At 43.4% G+C, this 21,977-nt stretch overlaps 1 protein-coding gene across 2 annotated transcripts in view; it reads right to left on the bottom strand.

Annotated features, from left to right (window-relative positions):
* Positions 1–13,700, bottom strand: part of TMC5 (transmembrane channel like 5) — a 49,003-nt gene extending 35,303 nt beyond the window's left edge. Inside the window, exons 1-3 of one of the 2 annotated variants that reach the window (XM_021698103.2) lie at positions 12,843–13,700; positions 9,737–9,909; positions 4,799–4,888 (exon numbers count right to left, since the gene is read on the bottom strand). In XM_021698103.2, the coding sequence (XP_021553778.1) occupies positions 4,799–4,888; positions 9,737–9,909; positions 12,843–13,633 (1,054 nt within the window). In that variant the 5' untranslated portion in view covers positions 13,634–13,700. Of the gene's footprint in view, positions 1–1,492; positions 1,776–4,798; positions 4,889–9,736; positions 9,910–12,842 lie in introns of those variants that run through there. The other variant, XM_021698105.2, reaches the window with a different exon arrangement.
* Between the last annotated feature and the right edge of the window lie 8,277 nt (positions 13,701–21,977).

Here is a 21,977-nt window from a genome sequence, read left to right as displayed (position 1 = left end):
AATCCTGATTTTGTTTAGGAATCTACCCCCTCTTTCCCAAGGCCCTGAGCTTCTGCAGGGTAGGACCCATCTTCAGGCACAGGGGGTGAGCCCCATGAGTCCAAGCTGATCCTTGCAGGTGACTGATTTAGGCATAAGCACGTGACAAGATGCTGGCCAATGTTCTGTGATGGGTGATCTGCTGAGGAGTTTCTTGGAAAAGGTTTCTTCCTTCTCAAAAAAGAAAAACTAAAAAACCCCCACAAAAACTCCAAGAAAAAGATCCATCTCCCTCTGGATGTTGTTGTGGCCACATCTGAAGCCTGGAACTGCGATCACCATCTTGTAACGATGAGGAAGCCAACCGGGGGGCTGACCGGGGCAACAACAGAGGGAGTGGGCTGGCTCCCTGGTTGAGTTATTGAGCTGAACTCTTCATTTGACCTAGTTGAGGTGAAAAGGAAATCCCCAAAAGAGGGTCACCAAACTCACTCTGCTGAAGACGAGAAATTTGTGTCTCTCCTGAGAGGGAAGGGTGGCTCAACAGAGAAGAAGAAAGGACAAAGAGGAGGAGGAAAGAACACAGAGATGTGGGGAGACAGTAGCATGAGAGGAGACACCCCAATCTTTAATAAAGGGGTTAAACCCACAGAATGCTTTAGTGTGAATGGATTTTTTTCCCTCCTAGACATCCCTGAGGCTGGACTTGATGTCTGGAGTATGATGGGATGACATAGAAACAGCAGTCAAGAACCCAGGGTTTGGCCTCAGGAACAGAAAGGCAGGGAGGTAGTGTCAGCTAAGACCTGGTTTCATGGCAGACTTGGCAATAAAGGCCGTCCTATGTTGCCGAATCCAGGGTCGGGGAGGAACTGGACGAAAGCAAGACAGCGGTGAAAGCATCAGGCTTGGAAACCAGGCAGACCTGCATTTGAGCCCTGGTTCTGCCAAGGCTCACCAAGCAAATGGAAGTGATTTAATTTAATTTAATTTACTCACCAAGCAAATGGAAGTGACAAAAGTGCCTACCTCAAAGTGTGGGGAATAAAGTCAAACTATATTCAATGGATAACAAAAAGGAAGTATTCGGCAGAGTGTTGGGCACAGAAAGTGAGCTTGATCAAGGTGAACTCCTTTCTAGGTGTTAGATGCTCCCAAAGTGACCCCTTCCTGGGTCTGTCACATCCTCAGATCATCTATAAACTTCAACCTACTTGATGTCTTAAAACTAAATAATCCTGGGGCGCCTCGGTGGCTCAGTTGGTTAAGCGACTGCCTTCGGCTCAGGTCATGATCCTGGAGTCCCGGGATCGAGTCCCGCATCGGGCTCCCTGCTCAGCAGGGAGTCTGCTTCTCCCTCTGACCCTCCCCCCTCTCATGTGCTCTCTCTCATTCTCTCTCTCTCAAATAAATAAATAAAATCTTTAAAAAAAAAAAAACTAAATAATCCTGTAGACAAGTTGGAAGCCTTCCTTGCTCCCTTCCTAACTCCTTTCTCCCAGGGTCTCACTACCTTGGAGGTTTTCATGTGAAGTACAAGGAGTGTCTATGCCCACACTTCCTGGGCTATGAAGGGTCTGAGAAAATGATTCATTCAAAGATGTTGAAAACCGCAACAACTGCTTGCTCTTTTTGTCATTCGGGCTGCTGAAACTCTGAGAGTCTGTCACATCGATGTCAGAAGCGGATGAGACCATGCCGAAGCTTGAGATCACCAGCATCTTTTCTGGAACAACCCCAGATGGAACATTCTCAACCTCAACGATGATTTCATTCACTTGGTCATCAGACAGCATCTCTTGCCTCCTCCCAGCTTTGTTCGCCACCGGAGTGGCCTTCCAGAGCAGTCACACTGACATTGTTGGGAGCCGCCAGGAAAAGTGATGACAATCACAGAGGGATGCCCCATTCACATTTTTAAAGACCAGGATGAGATTGCCAAAGCCAGCCCTACACAAATCACAACATAACTCCCCACATCTACACCAGAGGGGTCTCTTCATGAAGAGATGTGTTTTCCTACAGACACCTCTGTCTTGGTAGCTAGGTAAGAAATTAGAAACAGAATCCTTCATTAAAGACAATAGGGTTCTAGAAACAGAAGGCAGGGATTCTTCTAAATGACTCATAACCAAAGGGCAAGATTTTCCTTTTTAATTTGGTGCCCCTGGCCTAAAACTTATATTTTATATTTATAATTTTACATGCCTATATAAACCCAGACGGGTTTATAGTAATAACAATTATTATCTCCTGACTGCCTTGGGTAGCCAACCCTACCACTTGTCTGTACCCTGTATCCGATCTCCATTTTTCTCATACCCCTAGAAGCTTCCTTTCCTGTGTAGGCACTGGGCTCAACTAAAATTCTCCTAGCTTCCTTTGTGGCTAAAGATGGACTTGTAACCCCACCATTCTGGTCAATGAGACATAGAGTGTCCAAGAATGCTTTTTAAAAGGTGACAGTCTGCCCGGTTCCACTTTTTGCCCTTCACCATTTCTCCTTCTGGCTTACCAGAGGCTGCCATTTTGAAAACAAGAGGATACACGTTCAGCTGTGAAGAATGGTGGAGAAAGAAGCTAAGAAGGAGCTCAGTCCTGAGAGCATCCTGGGCAGAGCTGCCATACAAACTGTGAACCCCCTCCCACAACACTTCTTGTTACATGAGAAAAATAAATCCCTTTAGTGAAGCCGTCCGACTTCAGTGCCAGGCACCTGAACACAATTCCCACCCAACAGATCTGATTTGGAAATCACCTCAGCCACGTCATTTATTTAATAGTTGGGGAAACTGAGGTGCACAAAAATAAATTGACCTCTACTCTCATCACACTCTCATAAAATGGCAGAATTGGACCAGGACTCTCCTCCTTATCCCCATCAATGATAATTAACAGTAACAATACCTGTCATTACTACAGGCCAAGTACTTTAGATTATATAATTTAATTTTCATAATCACCCTATGCATTATGTACAATAACCCCCATTTTATAGCTAAGAAAACTGAGGCCCAAAAAGGTTATTTGCCTAAAGTCACAAAACCAGCAAGTAGCAGAGCTGAGACTTAAACCCAGGTCTGTCTGGACCCAAACAAGGACCTCTTAATCCCTTCACCCTGGCCCCTTCCTCTAATGAGATGCTGATGTATCATTTATTCATTCACAAATAAATGAATATTTATGAGTACCTACCATGTGCCAAATGCTTCATAGGTGCATAGCATAATCCATCAAAGTGACGTTTTATCAGGAGGCTGTCCACCATCTAACTGTACATGGTTTGAGAATCCAAACCATTGCAAAACAAAATGGTGAAGAAAACCAGATTCATCTCTGGGTCCTCTATTTCCTTAATTCTCTCTGCCTTCTGGGACTCCCTTTCACCAGAAGCCCCAACCTCAGGCTGGCTAGATTAAGCAGTCCAATGAAGTTAAAAGCCATTTTCTTTCTTCAATAGTTAAAGTCATTTCCTGCTCTAGTGGGAACCAAATGGAGAGGGTGATCATTTATACCTCCATGGTTTTCCCTTCCAAGTAGCAATACCCAACCCTCGTAGAAGTTATACCTCTCCTTTTTTTTTTTTTTTAAAGATTTTATTTATTTATTTGACAGAGAGAGACACAGCGAGAGAGGGAACACAAGCAGGGGGAGTGGGAGAGGGAGAAGCAGGCAGGGAACACAAGCAGGGGGAGTGGGAGAGGGAGAAGCAGGCTTCCCGTGGAGCAGGGAGCCCGATGCGGGGCTCGATCCCAGGACCCTGGGATCATGACCTGAGCCAAAGGCAGTCGCTTAACCGACTGAGCCACCCAGGCGCCCCGAAGTTATACCTCTTCTTGAGAAGGCTCTTAAAGAATGAGGCTAGGGGCGCCTGGGTGGCTCAGTCAGTTAAGCCTTCGACTCCTGATTTCAGCTCAGGTCATGATCTCAGGGTCGTGGGATCAAGGCCCATGTCGGGCTCTGTGCTCAGTGTAGAGTTTGCTTGAGATTCTCTCTCTCCCCCTGCCCCTACTCCTGCTCTCTCTCTCAAATAAATAAATAAAACTTAAAAAAAAAAAAAAATGAGGCTAAAGGCTGTCATATCGGCTAGAATGCCAGAAGGTGAGACATGGTTTTAGGTCATGAGGCCCTTCAATTCGCATTATTGTATAGAGGATACCATCAGTTGGTTTACTCCTTGTTGTCCATAGATTTGCCTCCAAGTTTCAGCATTCCCTGGCCTCTCTCCTCTTTTGCTTCCTTTTTATCTCTCAGTCTCTGCCTCTGATCAGACCTTCACCACCACACACAGTGATCCTTACAGGGCTTCCTAACTGATTTCCCAGCATTCTGTCTTTCTCTGGTCTGACTTCTCCTAAACTCCAGCATCATAATAATTCTACGATTATTCAGAAAAATGTTGATCAATGCAGACTCAGAGGCCCTTGTTCCTGTAACTCATTCACAAATTAATTCAACAAATATCTCTGAGCATCTACTATGTGTCAAGCTCTGTACTAGGTCCTGCAAGGTAATTCTACCTTCAACTCTTTGCTTCCCCCCGTCCTTCCCACCACGTGAACCAGTACATTCACCTTGGGCCCACATGAGTTGGGTTTCTGGCACATGAGACCAGAAGAGTCCTGATGAAGACACCTTGATATCCAGGAGAGAAAAAAACCCTGCATACCTAAAAAAAAAACCCCGTTATGGTAAATTAAGCAAGTACTACATCAGTTACCACACCAGAAGCCTAAATGAAATAGTGATGTCTGCATTGCCTTAAAAACATTCCTCTCTAGGGTTAATTTTTTTGGGATACCACCAATTTAAGCCTTACCTTGGGGTGACTTGTGCCAGTCGCATCCAGACAATGGTGGGTTTCCATAAGCTGGGCGGGGGCTACTTTCACCCACATAAGCAGGGTTCACTGGAACGAAGAGTTAGGACACATCACCAATTAATCCCACCATACTAGACATTACTAAGCACATAATGGTCAGTAAGACCCTGACCTTGACCTTGAGGTCCTAACAGACTAATGATTGAGTGCTTGGGTGGAAAGTAGGTCGTAAATATGGAAACAATGTTATTAAGTACAAACAGCTTCAATCGATGGTTTTCATTTAAGTATAAGCCATGGTTAAAAATAATTGTTACAAGGGAATATTACTCAGCCATAAAAACAATGAAATCTTGCCATTTGCAATGACATGGATGGAGCTAGAGGATATAATGCTAAGCGAAATAAATCAGTCAGAGAAAGATAAATACCATATGATCTCACTCATATGTGGAATTTAAGAAACAAACAAGCAAAGGGAAATTAAAGAGAGAGACAAACTAAGAAACAGACTCAACTATAGAGAACACACTGATGGTTACCAGAGGGGAGGTGGGTGGGGGGATGGGTGAAATAGGTGATGGGAATTAAGAGTACATTTACCACGATGAGCACTGGGTAATGTATGGAATTGCTGAATCACTATATTGTACACCTGAAACTAATATAACACTGTATGTTAACTATACCAGAATTAAAATTTAAAACTTGATAAAATTTTAAAAATTATTACATTAAGATCCTGGACATACCTACACATATGTAACTGAAAAACGAGTTTCACCAAACAATACTTTGCTTGACTACATAAGAGGCACTCCGATCTATTCTTATTCTATTCCATTCCCTTTTTTTTTTTCCAGGTACGCTCCACGCCCAGCAGCTCAATGCAGGACTTGAACTCATGACCCTGAGATCAAGACCTGAGCTGAAATCAAGAGTCAGATGCTTAACCGACTGAGCCACCTAGGTGCCCCCTATTCCATTCTTTTCTATCTCATTTTTCAGAATTAATTTCACAACTTGTTAATGGGCTACAACTCGAGTTTAAGAAATACTTGTCTAGGAGGTTGAGATAAATAGGCAGACCAGAGGAGTTTAGGGCACTGAAACTATTCTGTATGATACCATAAGGGTGTTACATGTTATTACACATTTGTTCAAACTCATAGAATTTATAGCACCAAGAGTGAACCCTGATGTTAACTATGGACTAGAGATGATAATGATGTGTTGGTGTAGGTGCATCAATTATAAGACATGTATCATCCTGGGGCCAGATGTTGATAATGGGAGAGTCTTTGCTATGTGGGGAAAGGAGTTCTGTGGAAAATCTCTGTACCTTCCCTTCCCTCAATTTTACTGTGAACCTAACCCTGTTCTAAAAAAAATTAAGACAAAAAAAAAAAAAAAGAAACTTGTCTAGATGATCATAGAAGTTCCTTCTATTTCTAATATGTTATGATAACGCATGAATAAATTTGAAAGATGGCATGATTTTCTTAGGGACAGAGTCTACTCTCAGCATCTACACAACAGTGTCATATTTCAGTATATTTTTATTCAGCCCACAGTAAACATTAAAAGCTAAACTCCGTGACAGAGAAAATGGAACACAGTTTGATGTGAACAATGCACAAAATTACATTGCAGGAAGTTCTGAACTTCTTGCTGGGTATCAGTTCCCAGCTTTGTTACTGGCTGATGCCCTCCAGCGTGTTACCTAACCTCTCTGAGCTACAATATCGTAGTCTGTAAAACAGGAATAATGATGGGAGCTTCACATGGCATTGTTGAGGGAATCACATCAGTTAACACATGCAAAGTGCTTAACGTAATCCTGGAACATAGTAAACTATTGCTATATATTAACTATTGTGGTAGATCCATTGTTATTCAGCATATATCACACCACAATTCCCTGGACACCTCCCCTGAAGTTGGGCTTGGTCATGTGACTTTGATCAATGGAACATGGCAGAAGTGACCATATGCCAGGTCCATGTCAAAACCTTAGACACACTGTGTGTTTTTGCTTGTCACTTCGAGCACTTCCAGCTTATGTCATGGAACAACAATGCCCCCAAGTGGCTCCCTGCTTCAAGAAGAAGGACACTAGGCTCTAGACACAGAACCCATGACCTGGAGTCAAGCACAGCCACACCCAGACTAGTTCAATCAAACTCCAAGCAAACCTGAACATGTGTGAGTGAGAAATAAATGCTTCTTTATTGTACAACACCGGTTTTCTGCATCTGTTTGTTATGCAGCATTACTGTGGCAATAGCTAACTGATACATCCTTACCAATACTGTTGCTATTAATTCAGTTAGCACTGCTTTAGTACCTACTGTGACCAGGCACTGTGACACTAGGAAAATCACCTAGAGCTTTAAAGAATACATGGATGAAGATAGGTTCTTAATGAGGGCATCATCTATAACGACGGCATAGTATGGACAAGTGATTGCTAAGGACTACAACCCTGGTCCTACAAAGGAGTCCAGAAAAAGAAGTCATACTCAACTACTTTTTTTTTTTTTAAAGATTTTATTTATTTGACAGAGAGAGACACAGCGAGAGGGAACACAAGCAGGGGGAGTGGGAGAGGGAGAAGCAGGCTTCCCACTGACCAGGGAGCCTGACACGGGGCTCGATCCCAGGACCCTGGGACCATGACCTGAGCCGAAGGCAGATGCTTAACGACTGAGCCACCCAGGCGCCCCTACTTTTTTTTTTTTAAGCATAAGTAGTCAGGGGCACCTAGGTGGCTCAGCTGGTTAAGCATCTGCCTTCAGCTCAGGTCATGATCCCAGGGTTCTGGGATCGAGCCCCACATCAGGCTCCCGGCTCAGTGGGAGTTTGCTTCTCCCTCTCCCTCTGCCCCTCCCCCCGACTCGTGTTCTCTCTTGCACGCTCTGCTCTCTCTCTCTCTCTCAAATAAATAAATAAATAATCTTTTAAAAAATAAATAAATAGGGGCACCTGGGTGGCTCAGTCCGTTAAGCGGCTGCCTCTGGCTCAGGTCATGCTCCCCAGGTCCTGGGATCGAGCCCCACGTCTGACTCCCTGCTCAAGAGAGCCTGCTTCTCTCTCTCTCTCTGCCTACCGCTCTGCCTACTTGTGCTTTCTCTCTCTGTGTCAAATAAATAAATAAAATCTTTAAAAAAGAAAGAAAGAAAGAAAAAGAAAGCAAGCAAGCAAGCATAAGTGGTCAGGAATCTTTTTGCATTTGCCCTGATCCTACCCAGCAATAATACAGGATAAGTAAGAGTCAGGCTTTGGGTCAGAAAGACTGGTTCTTTGAATATAACAGTGAGATAATCTTGGGCACTGTGCCTCTGAGCCTCAGTTTTCCCATCTATAAATAGGGAGAGCAGTAGTGGCTGTATGAAAGGTGGTTGTTCAGATTTAAACAAGACAATAAAAGTAAAGTGCTTGGCAGAGGTCTCCAGGGCATAGGAAACACTCAAAATCTGCTTGGCATTATTAGCTCCACTTGCATTGGGGTAGGGCTGTGTTTATCAATCTTTTTTTCATTATTTGCCCCCTAAGGAGTCTTTTTAGATATTTCTTTCCAATTATCCTCCACCCATGAAATTTTAATACTACAGCTATACTGTGTATCTGCTTACATATGTGTATCAGATGTTTATATATAAAAAGAGGAAGACTTTTCTCGCCTTTCAAGAATAAATTTTACCGGGGCACCAGGTGGCTCAGTCAGTTAAGCATCCCACTCTTGGTTTCAGCTCAAGTAATGATCTCAGGGTCCTGGAATCAAGCCTTCTGTCAGGCTCTGTGCTCAGGAGAGAGTCTACTTGAGATTCTCTCTCTCCCCCTCCCCTAACTCTCCCCCCACTCATGCATGCACATGCACTCTCTCTAAAATAAATAAATAAATCTTTAAAAAAAGAATAAATTTTACCCCCTTGGGATTTATATTGCTCCCCCCCACCCCCCCACTGAGAATGCATGACATAAAGGTTTGGAATAGCCCAAATGAATGTTTTTCTATGCAAATGTGTATTAGTCAGTGTTTTTCATCAGTGCATGACAAGGCATCCCATCCTTTCTTCTCAGCCTGCTTCAAACTCCTCCCCATCCACCCTCTCAGGCATAAGGAATCCTCCATCAGCACCAACCTACACTTGGGTCCCTCATTCTGTTCTTGGCTGAACACTCCTTCTCTTTTCTGGATCTCAGTGGGGGGGGGGGGGCTCTCGTGTAATGAACTGGCTCCCTTTACTAGACAGCAAGTCCCTATTCCCTCCTGCAGGATAAGAACTTTAGAATTTCCTTTGCCTCCCAGAGCTAAACCTTTGCACACAGTAGATTCTGAGGATGACATGATTGTTCACATATGAATAGTCTGCTTGCTAATTTTGTCTTTTTTCAGTCTTGACATGCTGGTGTCACCCACCCTTATGCTTTAAGTAACCTGAGGACAGAGCTGCCTCTTTCTACCCTGGTCCCCCCAGTAGGTTCTGAATACCCACTTGCTAACTGAACAGTACAGACTAAATCTAGCCCACAAGTGATTTTGTTTGCCCAGTTCAGTGTTTTGATTTTTTTTTCTTTATTTTGGAGCATTTAAAAATCAGGAGGTTTCACATAAAAACCCAGCGTTCTTCCTTCTTTAGAAAAATCTGAGGATTTGGTCATACTGAGCCCCCATTTCCCCATAACCCCAGTGGGCTGGCACAGGGTGTGCACACTCTCATTTTTCATATTCCCTAAGCAGGCTGCTTTGACAAGTGATGATACTGCTTGTCTTTTCTAGACCCCCAGTGTTCAGCCTTTGTAAGGTAGGTGTTTGAAGGGGGAGGGATAAACCAATTCTTCTCTTCCTGGAACTGTTAAATAACTGCTCCCCTAAGTCCACCGATTTTACTTTCTTCCCAGCATATGATCTTCATCTTAACAAATGCTTACCATAGCCATTGCCAGGAGCCCCGGGCACAGAGTCGCCATATGGATTTGCCATCCCCATGGATTTCATTGCAATGCTTTCAGGGTAATCTTCATTCTCTCTCTCAAGGACACCCAAGGGGCCATCACCCCTATGATGAAACGAGGGCCGGATTGAAGATGTTCTGCTGAGCACCCTGAAATCCCAAAAATAACGGATCAAGATTCACCCAGGAGCATAGTAAGGACTGTCATCCATTCATCATGCATCCATCCATGCATCCATTCATTCATTCCACAAATGCTGACTGAATGCCAACCATGTGTTAGGCAAGGTCTAGGGGGTGAGAACACAAAGATAAAAACACGAGGTGTCGGGAGGGGGGTGGGAGGATGGGTTAGCCTGGTGGTGGGTATTGAGGAGGGCACATTCTGCATGGAGCACTGGGTGTTATGCACAAACAATGAATCATGGAACACTACATCTAAAACTAATGAGGTAATGTATGGGGATTAACATAAGAATTAAAAAAATAAAAAAATAGAAAATAAAAAAAAAAAAAACACGAGGTGTCTACCCTCAAGGAACTCTCAATCCAATCTGGTAGAGCTTCTTAGACACAGTTAAGCAATTATAATACAAGTAGTAACTGGTGAGTACCTGAAGACAGGCCCAAGGAGTTCAGAGGAAAGAGAAAAGAATTCTGGCTGGCAGTTTGGAGGGAAATCTACATGGAAAAGAAACATTGCAGGTAGGATTGGAAGAGTAAATTCATACATAAAGGGGCGAGTGGGTGGCTCAGTCATTGAGCGTCTGCCTTCGGCTCAGGTCATGATCCCAGGGTCCTGGGATCAAGCCCCGCATCAGGCTCCCTGCTCAGCAGGAGGCCTGCTTCTCCCTCTCCCATTCCCCCTGCTTATGTTCCCTCTCTCACTGTCTCTCTCTCTGTCAAATAAATAAATAAAATCTTAAAAAAAAAAATTCATACATAAAGAGTTAGGAGAGCATTCCAAGGATGAAGAACAGCATAAATAAAGGTGTAAGACCATAAACAGGAGTGCTGAATATATAAAGGGAATACTATAAAAATGAATTAACCTGGAGCAATGGTCTCAGTTTTAGGTACATGCCAATTCCCAGTCCCTGCCCCAGACAATGACATCAGAAGCTCTGAAAGTTGGGTCCAGGTATTTGTATTATTTTTATTTATTTTATTTATTTATTTTTTAAAGATTTTATTTATTTATTTGACAGAGAGAGACAGCCGGAGAGAGAACACAAGCAGGGTAAGTGGGAGAGAGAGAAGCAGGCTTCCCGCTGAGCAGGGAACCCGATGTGGGGCTTGATTCCAGGACCCTGGGATCGAGTCCCACATCAGGCTCCCGGCTCAGCGGGGAGCCTGCTTCTCCCTCTGACCCTCTCCCCTCTCATGCTGTTTCTCTCTCGCTCGCTCTCTAAAAAATAAATAAATAAATAAAATCTTTAAAAAAAAAAAATGTTATCAGAAGCAAAGCAGTGTGGTCTTTCTTCCAAAGGTTATGGAGAACCATGGAAGATCAAACACCAAGGAGTGAGGGGCACCTGGGTGGCTCAGTCGTTAAGCGTCTGCCTTCAGCTCAGGTCGTGATCTCAGGGTCCTGGGATCGAGCCCTGCGTGGGGTCAGAGCTGGCCATGGAGCCTGCTTAAGATTCTCTCTCTCCTTCTCCCTCTGCCCCTCTAAACCCTCTATAAATAAATAAACAGGGGCGCCTGGGTGGCTCAGCCATTAGGAGTCTGCCTTCAGCTCAGGTCATGATCTCAGGGTCCTGGGATCAAGCCCCACATCGGGCTCCCTGCTCTGCGGGAAGCCTGCTTCTCCCTCTCCCACTCCCCCTGCTTGTGTTCCCTCTCTCGCTGTGTCTCTCTCTGTCAAAATATAAATAAATTCTTCAAAAAAAAAAACCCAAAAAACAAGGAGTGAGAGAATCAAAGGTATATTTTGAAATGATGAATCAGGCAAAGGGGGTAAGGCCAAGGAGGCCATTTTGATCTGGTTCTGTTAATCCTCCTATTTAGGTTCTGAAGACATTTGACCCTACTGCACACCCAAATCTTATATCCTTATTCCTCAAGATAAATACAAGCCATTAGCTTTTGTTGAATTTATACATATCACTAGTAGAACTAGTACATGCCAAATGAGACTCATATTGGTTAAATTTTCAGAGAGTAAAATTTTTTATAGATTAAAAATAACCTGACTAAAGAATCACGGCTTGTTGACAACAGGAACATCAAAAACTTACCCCAGAAAAAAATCAGATTTGGTAGAACTAAGTCATCCAAACTAACACTGTCAATGTCCAGTATTGTACTTAGTAAAATTTGTCAATGACCAAAAATTGCTGGAAAATTAAAAAGATTTTGGACAAAATTTAGATCTACAAAATCTGAACTAGGAAAAACTGGACTTAATTTTTTAGAATGAACTTAAAGGAATACCAACAATGGGGGAAACTATGATTGATAAAATCTGATGACTACAACAACAATGTAGAAGATCAATAAGCTAAACCTGCCATAAACATGAAAAGTGATCAATTCAGATGACAATAATTATAGTAAAATAAAAGTGAAAGTGGAAAGAAATCAGGAGTGGTTCAACCACCTTGAATGGAAAAAAAAAAAAAAACAATTGAGGAATTAAGTTGAGTTCATGGAGTTAGATCTTCAAAAGATTTTCTTGGTTAAAAATGCATTCCTGTGGATATAATTCTGGTTAAAATGTTTGAGTTCGTAACTATCAAGTCTTAACCCTAACTTTATTGGCAAAGTAGCAGGGTCAAAACAATGGGAATCTAAATGTCTTGTAGGGATTATAGGAAGAGGTAGGAGACTGGGGAGGGTGCTATCCAAGCAAGAGGTGATGAAAGATTATGTTCAGGTAAGGGCTTGAAAGTTCAGACTGAAAGTCCATGGCCCAGGTGAGGTCTACAGTAGGTATGAAAGTTTCCTACAACTTCAGGTCACAGAAACCATCTTACGCGTCCCTAACCCAAACAACACCAACCAGGTTCCATTGGCTTGATGAATTATCATTCAGCCCCTCCCCCCCCTGCCCCCCATAGGACGGAGATGCTTGCACTTACTCTCTGGTCATTTCTGAACTCTCAGGAGAGCCATAATCATGACCATTCTCAGCAACTGGGTAATCAGGCTTCCCCCAAAAGTCTGGAGAGTTCTGATAGTCCTCAGCATTGGGATAGTCTGGTTCCCCAAAAAAGTTTGGAGAGTTAAGTTGATTCTCAGCTCCTGGATAATCAGGCTCTCCCAGAGTGTCCATGTATGGATTGATTCTGGAACCAGCATATTCTGGATTCCTTCTGGTACCGGGATGGTTGGAATTTGCCCTGGAGCCAGGATGATTAGAGTTTCCCTGAGCTCCAGGGTAGTCTGGTTCTCCCAAAGAGTCGAGATAATCGGGATTTGTTCTGGAGCCTGCATAGTTTCCACTGCTTCTGGAACCTGCAAAATCAAAATTCCGTTGGGATTCAGAGTAGTCTGGCTCTCTGGATGAGCCTGGATGGTATGGTTTGCTCCAAGATCCAATATAATCTGGCTCTGCCAAAGATATGGGATAATCTGAACTTCTTCTGGAGCCAACAGAGAATGAGTTGCTTCTGGTGCCAGACTGGTCTGGATTACTCCGAGATCCAGGATAATCTGGTTCTGCTAGAGACCCAGGATAGTATGGACCTGTTCTGTAGTCTGCAGAGTATGGGTTGCTCCTGGTGCTAAGGTAGCCTGAGTTGTTCAGAGCATCTGGAGAATCTGCATAATCCTGAGTTTTCAAATGCCCCCACGTACGGTTCCGAGATCCTGAAGAGTCAGGGTAATCTGGATCTTCCTCATACCCATTATTCCTGTAGTAGGCAGACATGCTGGCACAGATTCTTCACCCTGGAGTGTTAAAATGTTCCTGCATTTGAGTTACTCAGGGATCTTTTTTTAATCTGAAAAACAAAAAGAAGGAAACATTCATATTTTTTTCTTCCCTGCCGAGACTGCTGGTTATCTTCCACTATCTATTCTCCTTTCTTTCACAGTTGGGTGCACAGCTGCCCAGAATCAGAAGTATGTTTCCCAGTCTCCTGTGCACCAAGATGTGACCAGGAGAGTGGACAATGGGATGTGAGCAGAAGCAATAAATAGAACTCCCAGGTTTGTGCTGTTTAAGGCAAGGGGCATTTCTCCCCTTCTTGGTCTTCTTACCTACCTCCTGCGGGCTGGAATGTGGAAATGATAGTGTGCCCTCTTGGTCCACGGACACAAAGGCGGCACCTACCCTAGAGATCACAGCACAACAGATGGAAGAAGCCTGGGTTGCTGATGACATCACAGATCAGTGCCAACATATCAGCTTGGGCTTTTATGTAAAAAAAATAAAATAAAACTTTATCTTGCATAAACCACTGTTTTGGGGGGGTCTCTGATACATGTGGCCAAACTTAGATCCTAACCACTACATTCCTTTGGTTGTAGGAGAAGCAGAACAAAAAAACCGAAAGACTGGAAGAAACAAGGACCCTTTGAGCACTTTGAATGCACTTGTGGTTGTAGAATTGATCAAAGCATAAATTAGTATGAGTGTGCAAAGGAAGAACCGTTGATGGTAACTAGAGGAATTGGGTAAGAAGACAAATGCTACCACTCCCTCCAGTTTGAAGATACGATTTTGTGAGTTCTCTGAGCTCTAATCTATAGACATGGTATACTTTCCAAATCGGAAAAAATGGGATTTTAATTTCTAAGTGTGCTGGATATCTGTTGCTTTTACTAGCCTATTATTCATTTCCCCTTCTTTTGGCATCGACGCCCTGATTTTCATCTCGGCATCTGCCCCTCCCCATTCCTGACTCCAAGAACTGTCACATGACCCAGGTCTAGCCAATCAGTGTCCACTATGCCCCTGGCCACAGGGTTTGGCTCAGGAATGGGCACATAACCCATATTGGTCCTCCAGGACCAAATTAACTGAGAAAGACGCACTCTTAGGTCACTAGGTTGCCATGGTGATGGAATGTGAGCCTGGAACTGCTAGTATAGTGACCACAGAAACAGAGAAGAAAATAAGTAGGGGAGAAAACAGAAAGGAAAAATCAACAGGATTTGTGGACTGACCAGATATTGGAAGGGTGAAAGGTAAATCAAAAGACAAAAATAGCTCCACAGTTTCAAGCCAGCGTGATTAGGTAGTGTTGATGTAATTGAAAGCAGGAAGTATACCATTTTTAAAGTTCAGCCAATGCTGACAAGTTTATCTCTATGCAAACGAAAAGGGTTAGACTCTTTGTTGAGTAATCAGAGCTGAAGAATTAACTGTAGTCTTAGAATGTTCATTTGCCAACTCAATTCCCGATTCCTCAGCATAGTGGAAGTCGGTTGTTTATTATTTTGTCCCTGCTCAGCATCCATTTCTCTCTTTTGTGATAATACTTCTCCTTAAGTAATACCTCTTCCCCATCTCAGTCCATATGGGCCACATGTGGACATATAACCCGAGTAGAATTCTTTTCTTTCTGGCCACAGTGATTGGGTCAGGGTACATAACCCAGTCAGAGCCAGTGAGATTCAATTATGGAAGTTTTGTAAGAAATGTTGGGAAGAGAGACGCTCTCTCTCGTGGCTGGACTTGAGGTTAGGGAGTTGTAAGACTGAAGCTGCCAGTGGTCACCAGTGGAGGAGGCCAGTCTGAGAGTGATGTCAACAGGGAAGAGATAAGAGTCAAGAGATAAACCGAAAGATCAAATACTGATGACAGTGTTCAAGCACCTGAATCCAGCCATGCCTGAAGACAGCTGACCACTGGATACCTGAATCATTACATTCCCTTTAGACTTAAGTTAGTTTAAGTTGGGTTTCTGTCATTTGCAAATGAAAGAGAAGAATTCTGACTGATACATCCAGTTTTGCAAACAGAAACATCTATACGCGCGTGCACACACACACAGAAACATCTACACAAACTGTGTCATGAAGACCAAATGCTATGTGATAATGCAAATTATTTGCTTATATTTAAGACTACAAGTTAATATATTTATGATCTAGGATTTCCGTGGCCTACCAAAACCCCAGCTATCCCATCTAAAAAGCTAACTGATGCCTTCTAAATTCAAGAAAGTGAAACCTGGTACAACAATACAACCTAAGAGAAATGAGTGCGTCCACCAAAAGGCAATAAGAGCATTCACAGCAGTTTTTTTTCCATAAATGCCAGAAATTGGAAACAACCAAATGTCCTTCAACAGCAGAATTCAATAAACTGTAGCATATTCATACAATGAAACACTACACAGAAGTAACAAAGACTGACCATCTGCTAGATGCAAGGACAGGGATGCAGCTCACAAATGTAACAATGACTCTAAGAGTCAGATAGAAAAGTGTACAGACTGAATAACATTTACACCAAGTTCAAGAACAGAAAAACTAGTAAATGGTGCTAAAAGTCAGAATAGTGATTACCTTGGGGAAGGGAGGGGTTAGGAAATGACATGAGGGGGCCTCTGGGTGCTGGAATGTTCCATACCTTGATCTGGGTGATGGTTACATGGGTGTGTGTGTGTGTGTGTGGTGTACGTGTGTGTTTGTGTGAAAATTCATCAAATACACTTGAGAATTACGCACATCTCTGTAAATATATTTGTCCTTAATATTAAAAAGAAAAGGAGGGGCGCCTGGGTGGCTCAGTTGTTAAGCGTCTGCCTTCGGCTCAGGTCATGATCCCAGGGTCCTGGGATCGAGCCCCGCATCGGGCTCCCTGCTCCGCGGGAAGCCTGCTTCTCCCTCTCACAATCCCCCTGCTTGTGTTCCTTCTCTGTCTGTCTCTGTCAAATGAATAAATAAAATCTTAAAATAAATAAATAAAAAGAAAAGGAAAGGAAAATGAAAAAGACCTAAACCGGAAGCCATAACACAAAACCCTCTATTTCCCCCAAGGGGCTATGGAAAAAAAAAAAAGAAGGGTTCTGGCTTACAAATATCCCCATTTTTCTTTTTTCTTCCCTGCTCAGCAGGAAGCCTGCTTCTCCTTCTCCGCTCTCCCTGCTTGTGTTCCCTCTCTCGCTGTGTCTCTCTCTCAAATAAATAATAAATAGTATTTTAAAATCAAAGTGGCGGGGCGCCTGGGTGGCTCCGTCGTTGGGCGTCTGCCTTCGGCTCAGGTCATGGTCCTGGGGTCCTGGGATCAAGCCCCACGTCGGGCTCCCGGCTCGGCAGGAAGCCTGCTTCTCCCTCTCCCACTCCCCCTGCTTGTGTTCCCTCTCTCGTTTTGTTTCTGTCAAATAAATAAATAAAATCTTAATAAATAAATAAATAAATAAAATAAAAAAATCAAAGTGGCTAGGAGCCCAGCCCTTGGCATCAGGTATAATGGGATTTAGTTTCCCTCTGCTCCTGTGGGGACATGGGAAAGCCACTTAACCTCTCTGAGTCTGTTTCCTGGCCCATCCAATCCTAACAATAATATCTCATACGGCTCTTGTAAAGAATGAACAAGATAAGGCACATAAAGCAGTTGGCACCGAGGAAGCAGGAAGCATTCACTGAAAAGAAGCTATTATTTACCATTATTTGTATTTATGTGTAATATAAACGCTGGCAAGTTCCAAAAGAGAAGGAAGTTGGTAGATAATAAAAGTCCTGCACTCAACCAGGACACGATTAAAAAATAGACAATGTTTCTGGGATGCCTGAGTGGCTCAGTCAGTTAAGCAGCTGTCTTCGGCTCGGGTCATGATCCCAGGGTCCTGGGACTGAGTCCCGCATCGGGCTCCTTGCTTCCTGGAGAGCCTGCTTCTCCTTCTGCTTGCCTCTCTTCCTTCCCTCCTTCCCTCTCTCTCTCTTTCTGACAAATAAATAAGTAAAATCTTTAAAAATAAATAAATAAATAATAAAAAATAGACAATGTTTTATAATAGAGGGAGGAGCAATTCTGCATAATTCCGAGATTGACGTAGTGAGTCTACCTGAGAATTAAATTTTGCTGTGAGCTTCTTATTAGTCCAGACTGAAAGGGAATCATGAAAGGCTATCTAATACTCACTACTTGTGAAAAAGAGGAAGTATACCAGTTCTTCAAGAGGGCCACACTTCTTCCCAGGATGAATTTCTTAAAAGAATTTATCATAAGAATGTTTCCAAAGGGATCGGATAACCACACAATAAAGCCAGGATTCAGGGTCACTGCAAAAAGCTCAGCTCTAGCAAATCCAGAACAAGTTGCGAGAGTAGAAGGGGGAGGAGACACTGGAGTCCCCTCCAGGTCACTGTGAGATCAGCTGGCTATTTCTGGCCAAAGGTTTGTGAGCCTAAGTGACAATATCACTTCCAAGCCAAAGCATTTAAGAGCCAAAACACAACCTTCTAGCTCCATTTTTCTTCCTGCAATGGCAGCGAGTGTCATTTCAGATGGGGACCCGTTCATAAGCCTGGGTTCCTGCCTGACTATATAGAGTACAGCCCACCTCCACCAATGCACGATAGCTTCTCATGAGCAAGAAATAAATTTTATGATTAAACCATATGTTCTATATTCATAGGAGATAGACAGATTTTATATGTGATCAGCCAACAATTAGTTCCAAGTTTGTTGGTTCAGTTCTCTATTCCACTGATATCATCTGACAGGAGCTTATCATCTTTATCACATCTTTATCACAGCCCAGACCCGAACGGTGCTCTCACCACTACCACCCACACTGGGACAAATTCCTAAACAAACCAAGAGCTAAGCCCACAGAAAAGGACTGGAAAAGAGGAGGGAGGAGGAAATAACCACAAGGAAATAATCTTGTACTGACTGTCAAATGTAGTGGGAGTGATCTTCCGAGAATCCTACTCATAGTTTCTATTAACTCTTACAGAAACAAATGCCCCACCCTTTCAAAAGAACACTTTTGCTTGTGCCTTGGAAAAGAACAAAGAGGATACTATATATATATTTTTCCCCTCCAAATTGTATTGCTCTACTAACTTCCCGATAAGGGCTATTGAGCTATCTATTCGGAGTTCTCCTTTTGACACCCCATTGACATCCATCTCATCCTTGACATCCCATTTAGGATTTCCCACTTCACAGTTTCGATGGTTTTTCAGTCACATTCCCAAACATTTATAATGCCTTCTAAATCTGTTCATTGTAGACTCCCTGTTTGACCTTGCAAGGCTTCTGGTTTGAATGGGTGATCCTAACAATCCTGCATTTGTCATTCAGCTAGTCCAGGAATGTTCAGGGGACGAATTACAACCTACAGTCTTGATGAGGTCTCATTCCAGCTACTTCATCTGTTTGTCAGCTGCCTCTTAGCCTTCCCAGACTTAAGACAACATAAGCCAAGGCAAGCCACCTATAAGCTCGTTTCTGCAGCCACCAAAGTGGCCTCACAAATCATAGCGACACGGAGGCATTAGGGTTGTCAGGCCAAGTTTGTGTGTGATGACAAAAAACTGGAAATAATCCAGAAACCATGAACAGGGGATGGGCCAAAACACTGACAGCACATCTGCATAGTGGAATATCATGGAGTGATCAAAAAGAATGCTTGAGATCTTCACAGAGCAGCAGAAGATAGCTGGCTTTGTATGGCCCCTCTCTCTAATCTCCTTTTTCGGTCTCCTGCCCCAGGCCCAGGCTAGAATCGGAACCATGCAGATGTGAACCACGCAAACGTTAATTATGCTAATTGAGGACAGTTATTACCCAAAAGAAAAGGAAAAAGAAGCCAATGGCCTTGTAAAATAGCATGAAATGCAGAACGTCATCCCATAACATCACTGCCACAAATTCTAATTTCAGCTGCACATTTTATCTTTTAAAGAGGTGAACTTTGGGGGCACCTGGGTGGCTCAGTCGGTTAAGTGTCTGCCTTCAGCTCAGGTCATGATCCTGGGGTCCTGGGATCAAGCCCCTTCATCGGGCTCCCTGCTGAGCAGGGAGTCAGCTTCTCTCTCTCTCTCTCTGCCCCTCCCCCACCCCCAGCTCATGCTTGCATGTGCTCTCTCTCTCAAATAAATAAATAAAATCCTCAAAAAAAAAAAAATAAAGAGGTGAAGTTTGTTGTGCCAACAAGTGACAGGGTAAATCTTTCAACCTAAGTGAATGTTGCCTATGCCAGCTGTATTCCAATAAATGTAAATGATATAAGATACATGCATATTAAGATCAACAGTCAAAATTACCAAAGTAATCCTGTAGAAATTCATAACTAGTTCCAAAGAGCCACCATCTGTTTTGGCTTGAGTGTTTTCAATGTCACTGGAGATGGTCCCCAAGTAGTTGTACTAATGTCCAATGGCTGCAGGTAGGTAGCCTTTTCACTTGCACATTCTCACCCCAGAAGGACAACCAGGAATACTCCCTAAACTGATCTTTCTTCCTTTTTGTTGGATTACACCCACTCACCTACTTTTTGCGGCTTGCAAAAAGTCAAGTGCAAGATGCTAATATAGAAAACAAGAATGGCAGGATTAGCCTCCATTAAACTAGGTTTTCTCAATCTCAGTATTGTTCCCATTTGAGGCCAGAGAATTCTTTGTTTTTGGGCAGCTGTCCCGTGCATGGCAGGATGTTCAGAGCACCCCTGGCCTCTACCCACTAGGTGCCAATAGTTCCTTCCCGAAGGTGTGATAACTAGAAATGTCCCAGGCATTGTCAAATGTCCGCTGGGGACAAAATCACTACTCCCACCACCCCAGCCCTGTGTTTCAGAACAGCCGAGTTAAACTGATATTAATGTGGGAAGATTTAGGGGCGCCTGGGTGGCTCAGTAGGTTAAGTGTCTGCCTCCAGCTCAGGTCATGATCCCAGGGTCCTGGGATTAAGTCCTGCGTCGGGCTCCCTGCTTAGTAGGCACCTGCTTCTCCCTCTCTCTGCCCCCCACTTGTGCTCTCTCTCGCTCTCTTTCTCTCTCAAATATATAAATAAATAAATCTAAAAAAAATGTGGGAAGATCTAAGGGGGCCTTTCCAATTCTCCAGATCAACTCTGCGAAGAAAAAATTATAGGGGAAAAAAAAAGAAAAAGAAAAAGGATGCAGGGCGCCTGGGTGGCTCAGTAGGTTGAGCATCTGCCTTTGGTTCAGGTCATGATCCCAGGGTCCTGGGATGGAGTCCTGCATCAGGCTCCCTGCTCAGTGGGGAGTCTGCTTCTTCCTCTCCCCTCCCTCATGCTTGTGTGCTCGCTCGCTCTCTCATGCTCTCTCTCTCTCAAATAAATATTTTTTAAAAAAAGGAAAAGAAAAAGGATGCAGAGCCAAAGGAGACTTCGTCATAAAAGAGAGAGGAGAGGACATTTTGGGTGAAACTGAAAGCTAAGTGAAGAAGTAAAGTGGACAAAGTAAGAAAATGTGTACTTCTGAGCCAGGAAGTGAGCAGAACAATGTACATGCACACTCTCGCTTCATTTTCACTTGATTCAGCATGGAGACTCTCCATGATCCCATCTTACAGATGAGAAACTGAGGCTCAGAAACACTTGGTAACTTCTCTGAATTCTCACAATTAGTAAGTGGGGACAAGGATTAGAATATAAGTTTCTTAACTACTACATTTAACCATCTCCCACACAGATGGACTTTTTCATTTTTTAATTTACTTATTTAATTACTTACATATTTGGAACAATCAATGAAGATTGCTCAAGCAGAAAGGGAAACAAGGGGCACATTTTTTCCCCTATTAAAGATAGAAAATAAAAACAACACAACTCTGATCCAGGTGAAAAGAAGCCTTCTTTGCAGAAAGGAAACAGTAAACAAGCTGAATAAAAGGAGGCAAGAATTGGTATAAAGACAGAGACAGGGGCACCTGGGTGGCTCAGTCAGTTAAGTGTCTGACTCTTGCTTTCGGCTCAGGTCATGATCTCAGGATCATGGGATCGAGCCCCACATCAGGCTCTGTGCTCAGCATGCAGTCTGCTTAAGATTCTCTCTCTCCCTAGCCCTCTGCCCTTCCCCCTGCTCTCTTTCCAAATAAATAAATAAATAAATGAAATTCTTGGGGTGCCTGGGTGTCTCAGTTGGTTGAGTGTCTGCCTTCAGCTTGGGTTGTGATCTCGGGGTCCTGGGATTAAGCCCCACATCAGGCTTCCTGCTCAGCGGAGAGCCTGCTTCTCCCTCTCCCACTCCCCCTGCTTGTGCTCACACACGTTCTCTCTGTCAAATAAATAAATAAAACCTTAGAAAAATTAAAAATAGAATTACCATCTGATCCAGCAATTTCAC

The sequence above is a fragment of the Neomonachus schauinslandi genome, chromosome 5 (assembly GCF_002201575.2).
Source record: "Neomonachus schauinslandi chromosome 5, ASM220157v2, whole genome shotgun sequence".
Lineage (NCBI taxonomy): Eukaryota > Metazoa > Chordata > Mammalia > Carnivora > Phocidae > Neomonachus > Neomonachus schauinslandi.
This window is presented reverse-complemented; position numbering and strand designations above follow the sequence as displayed.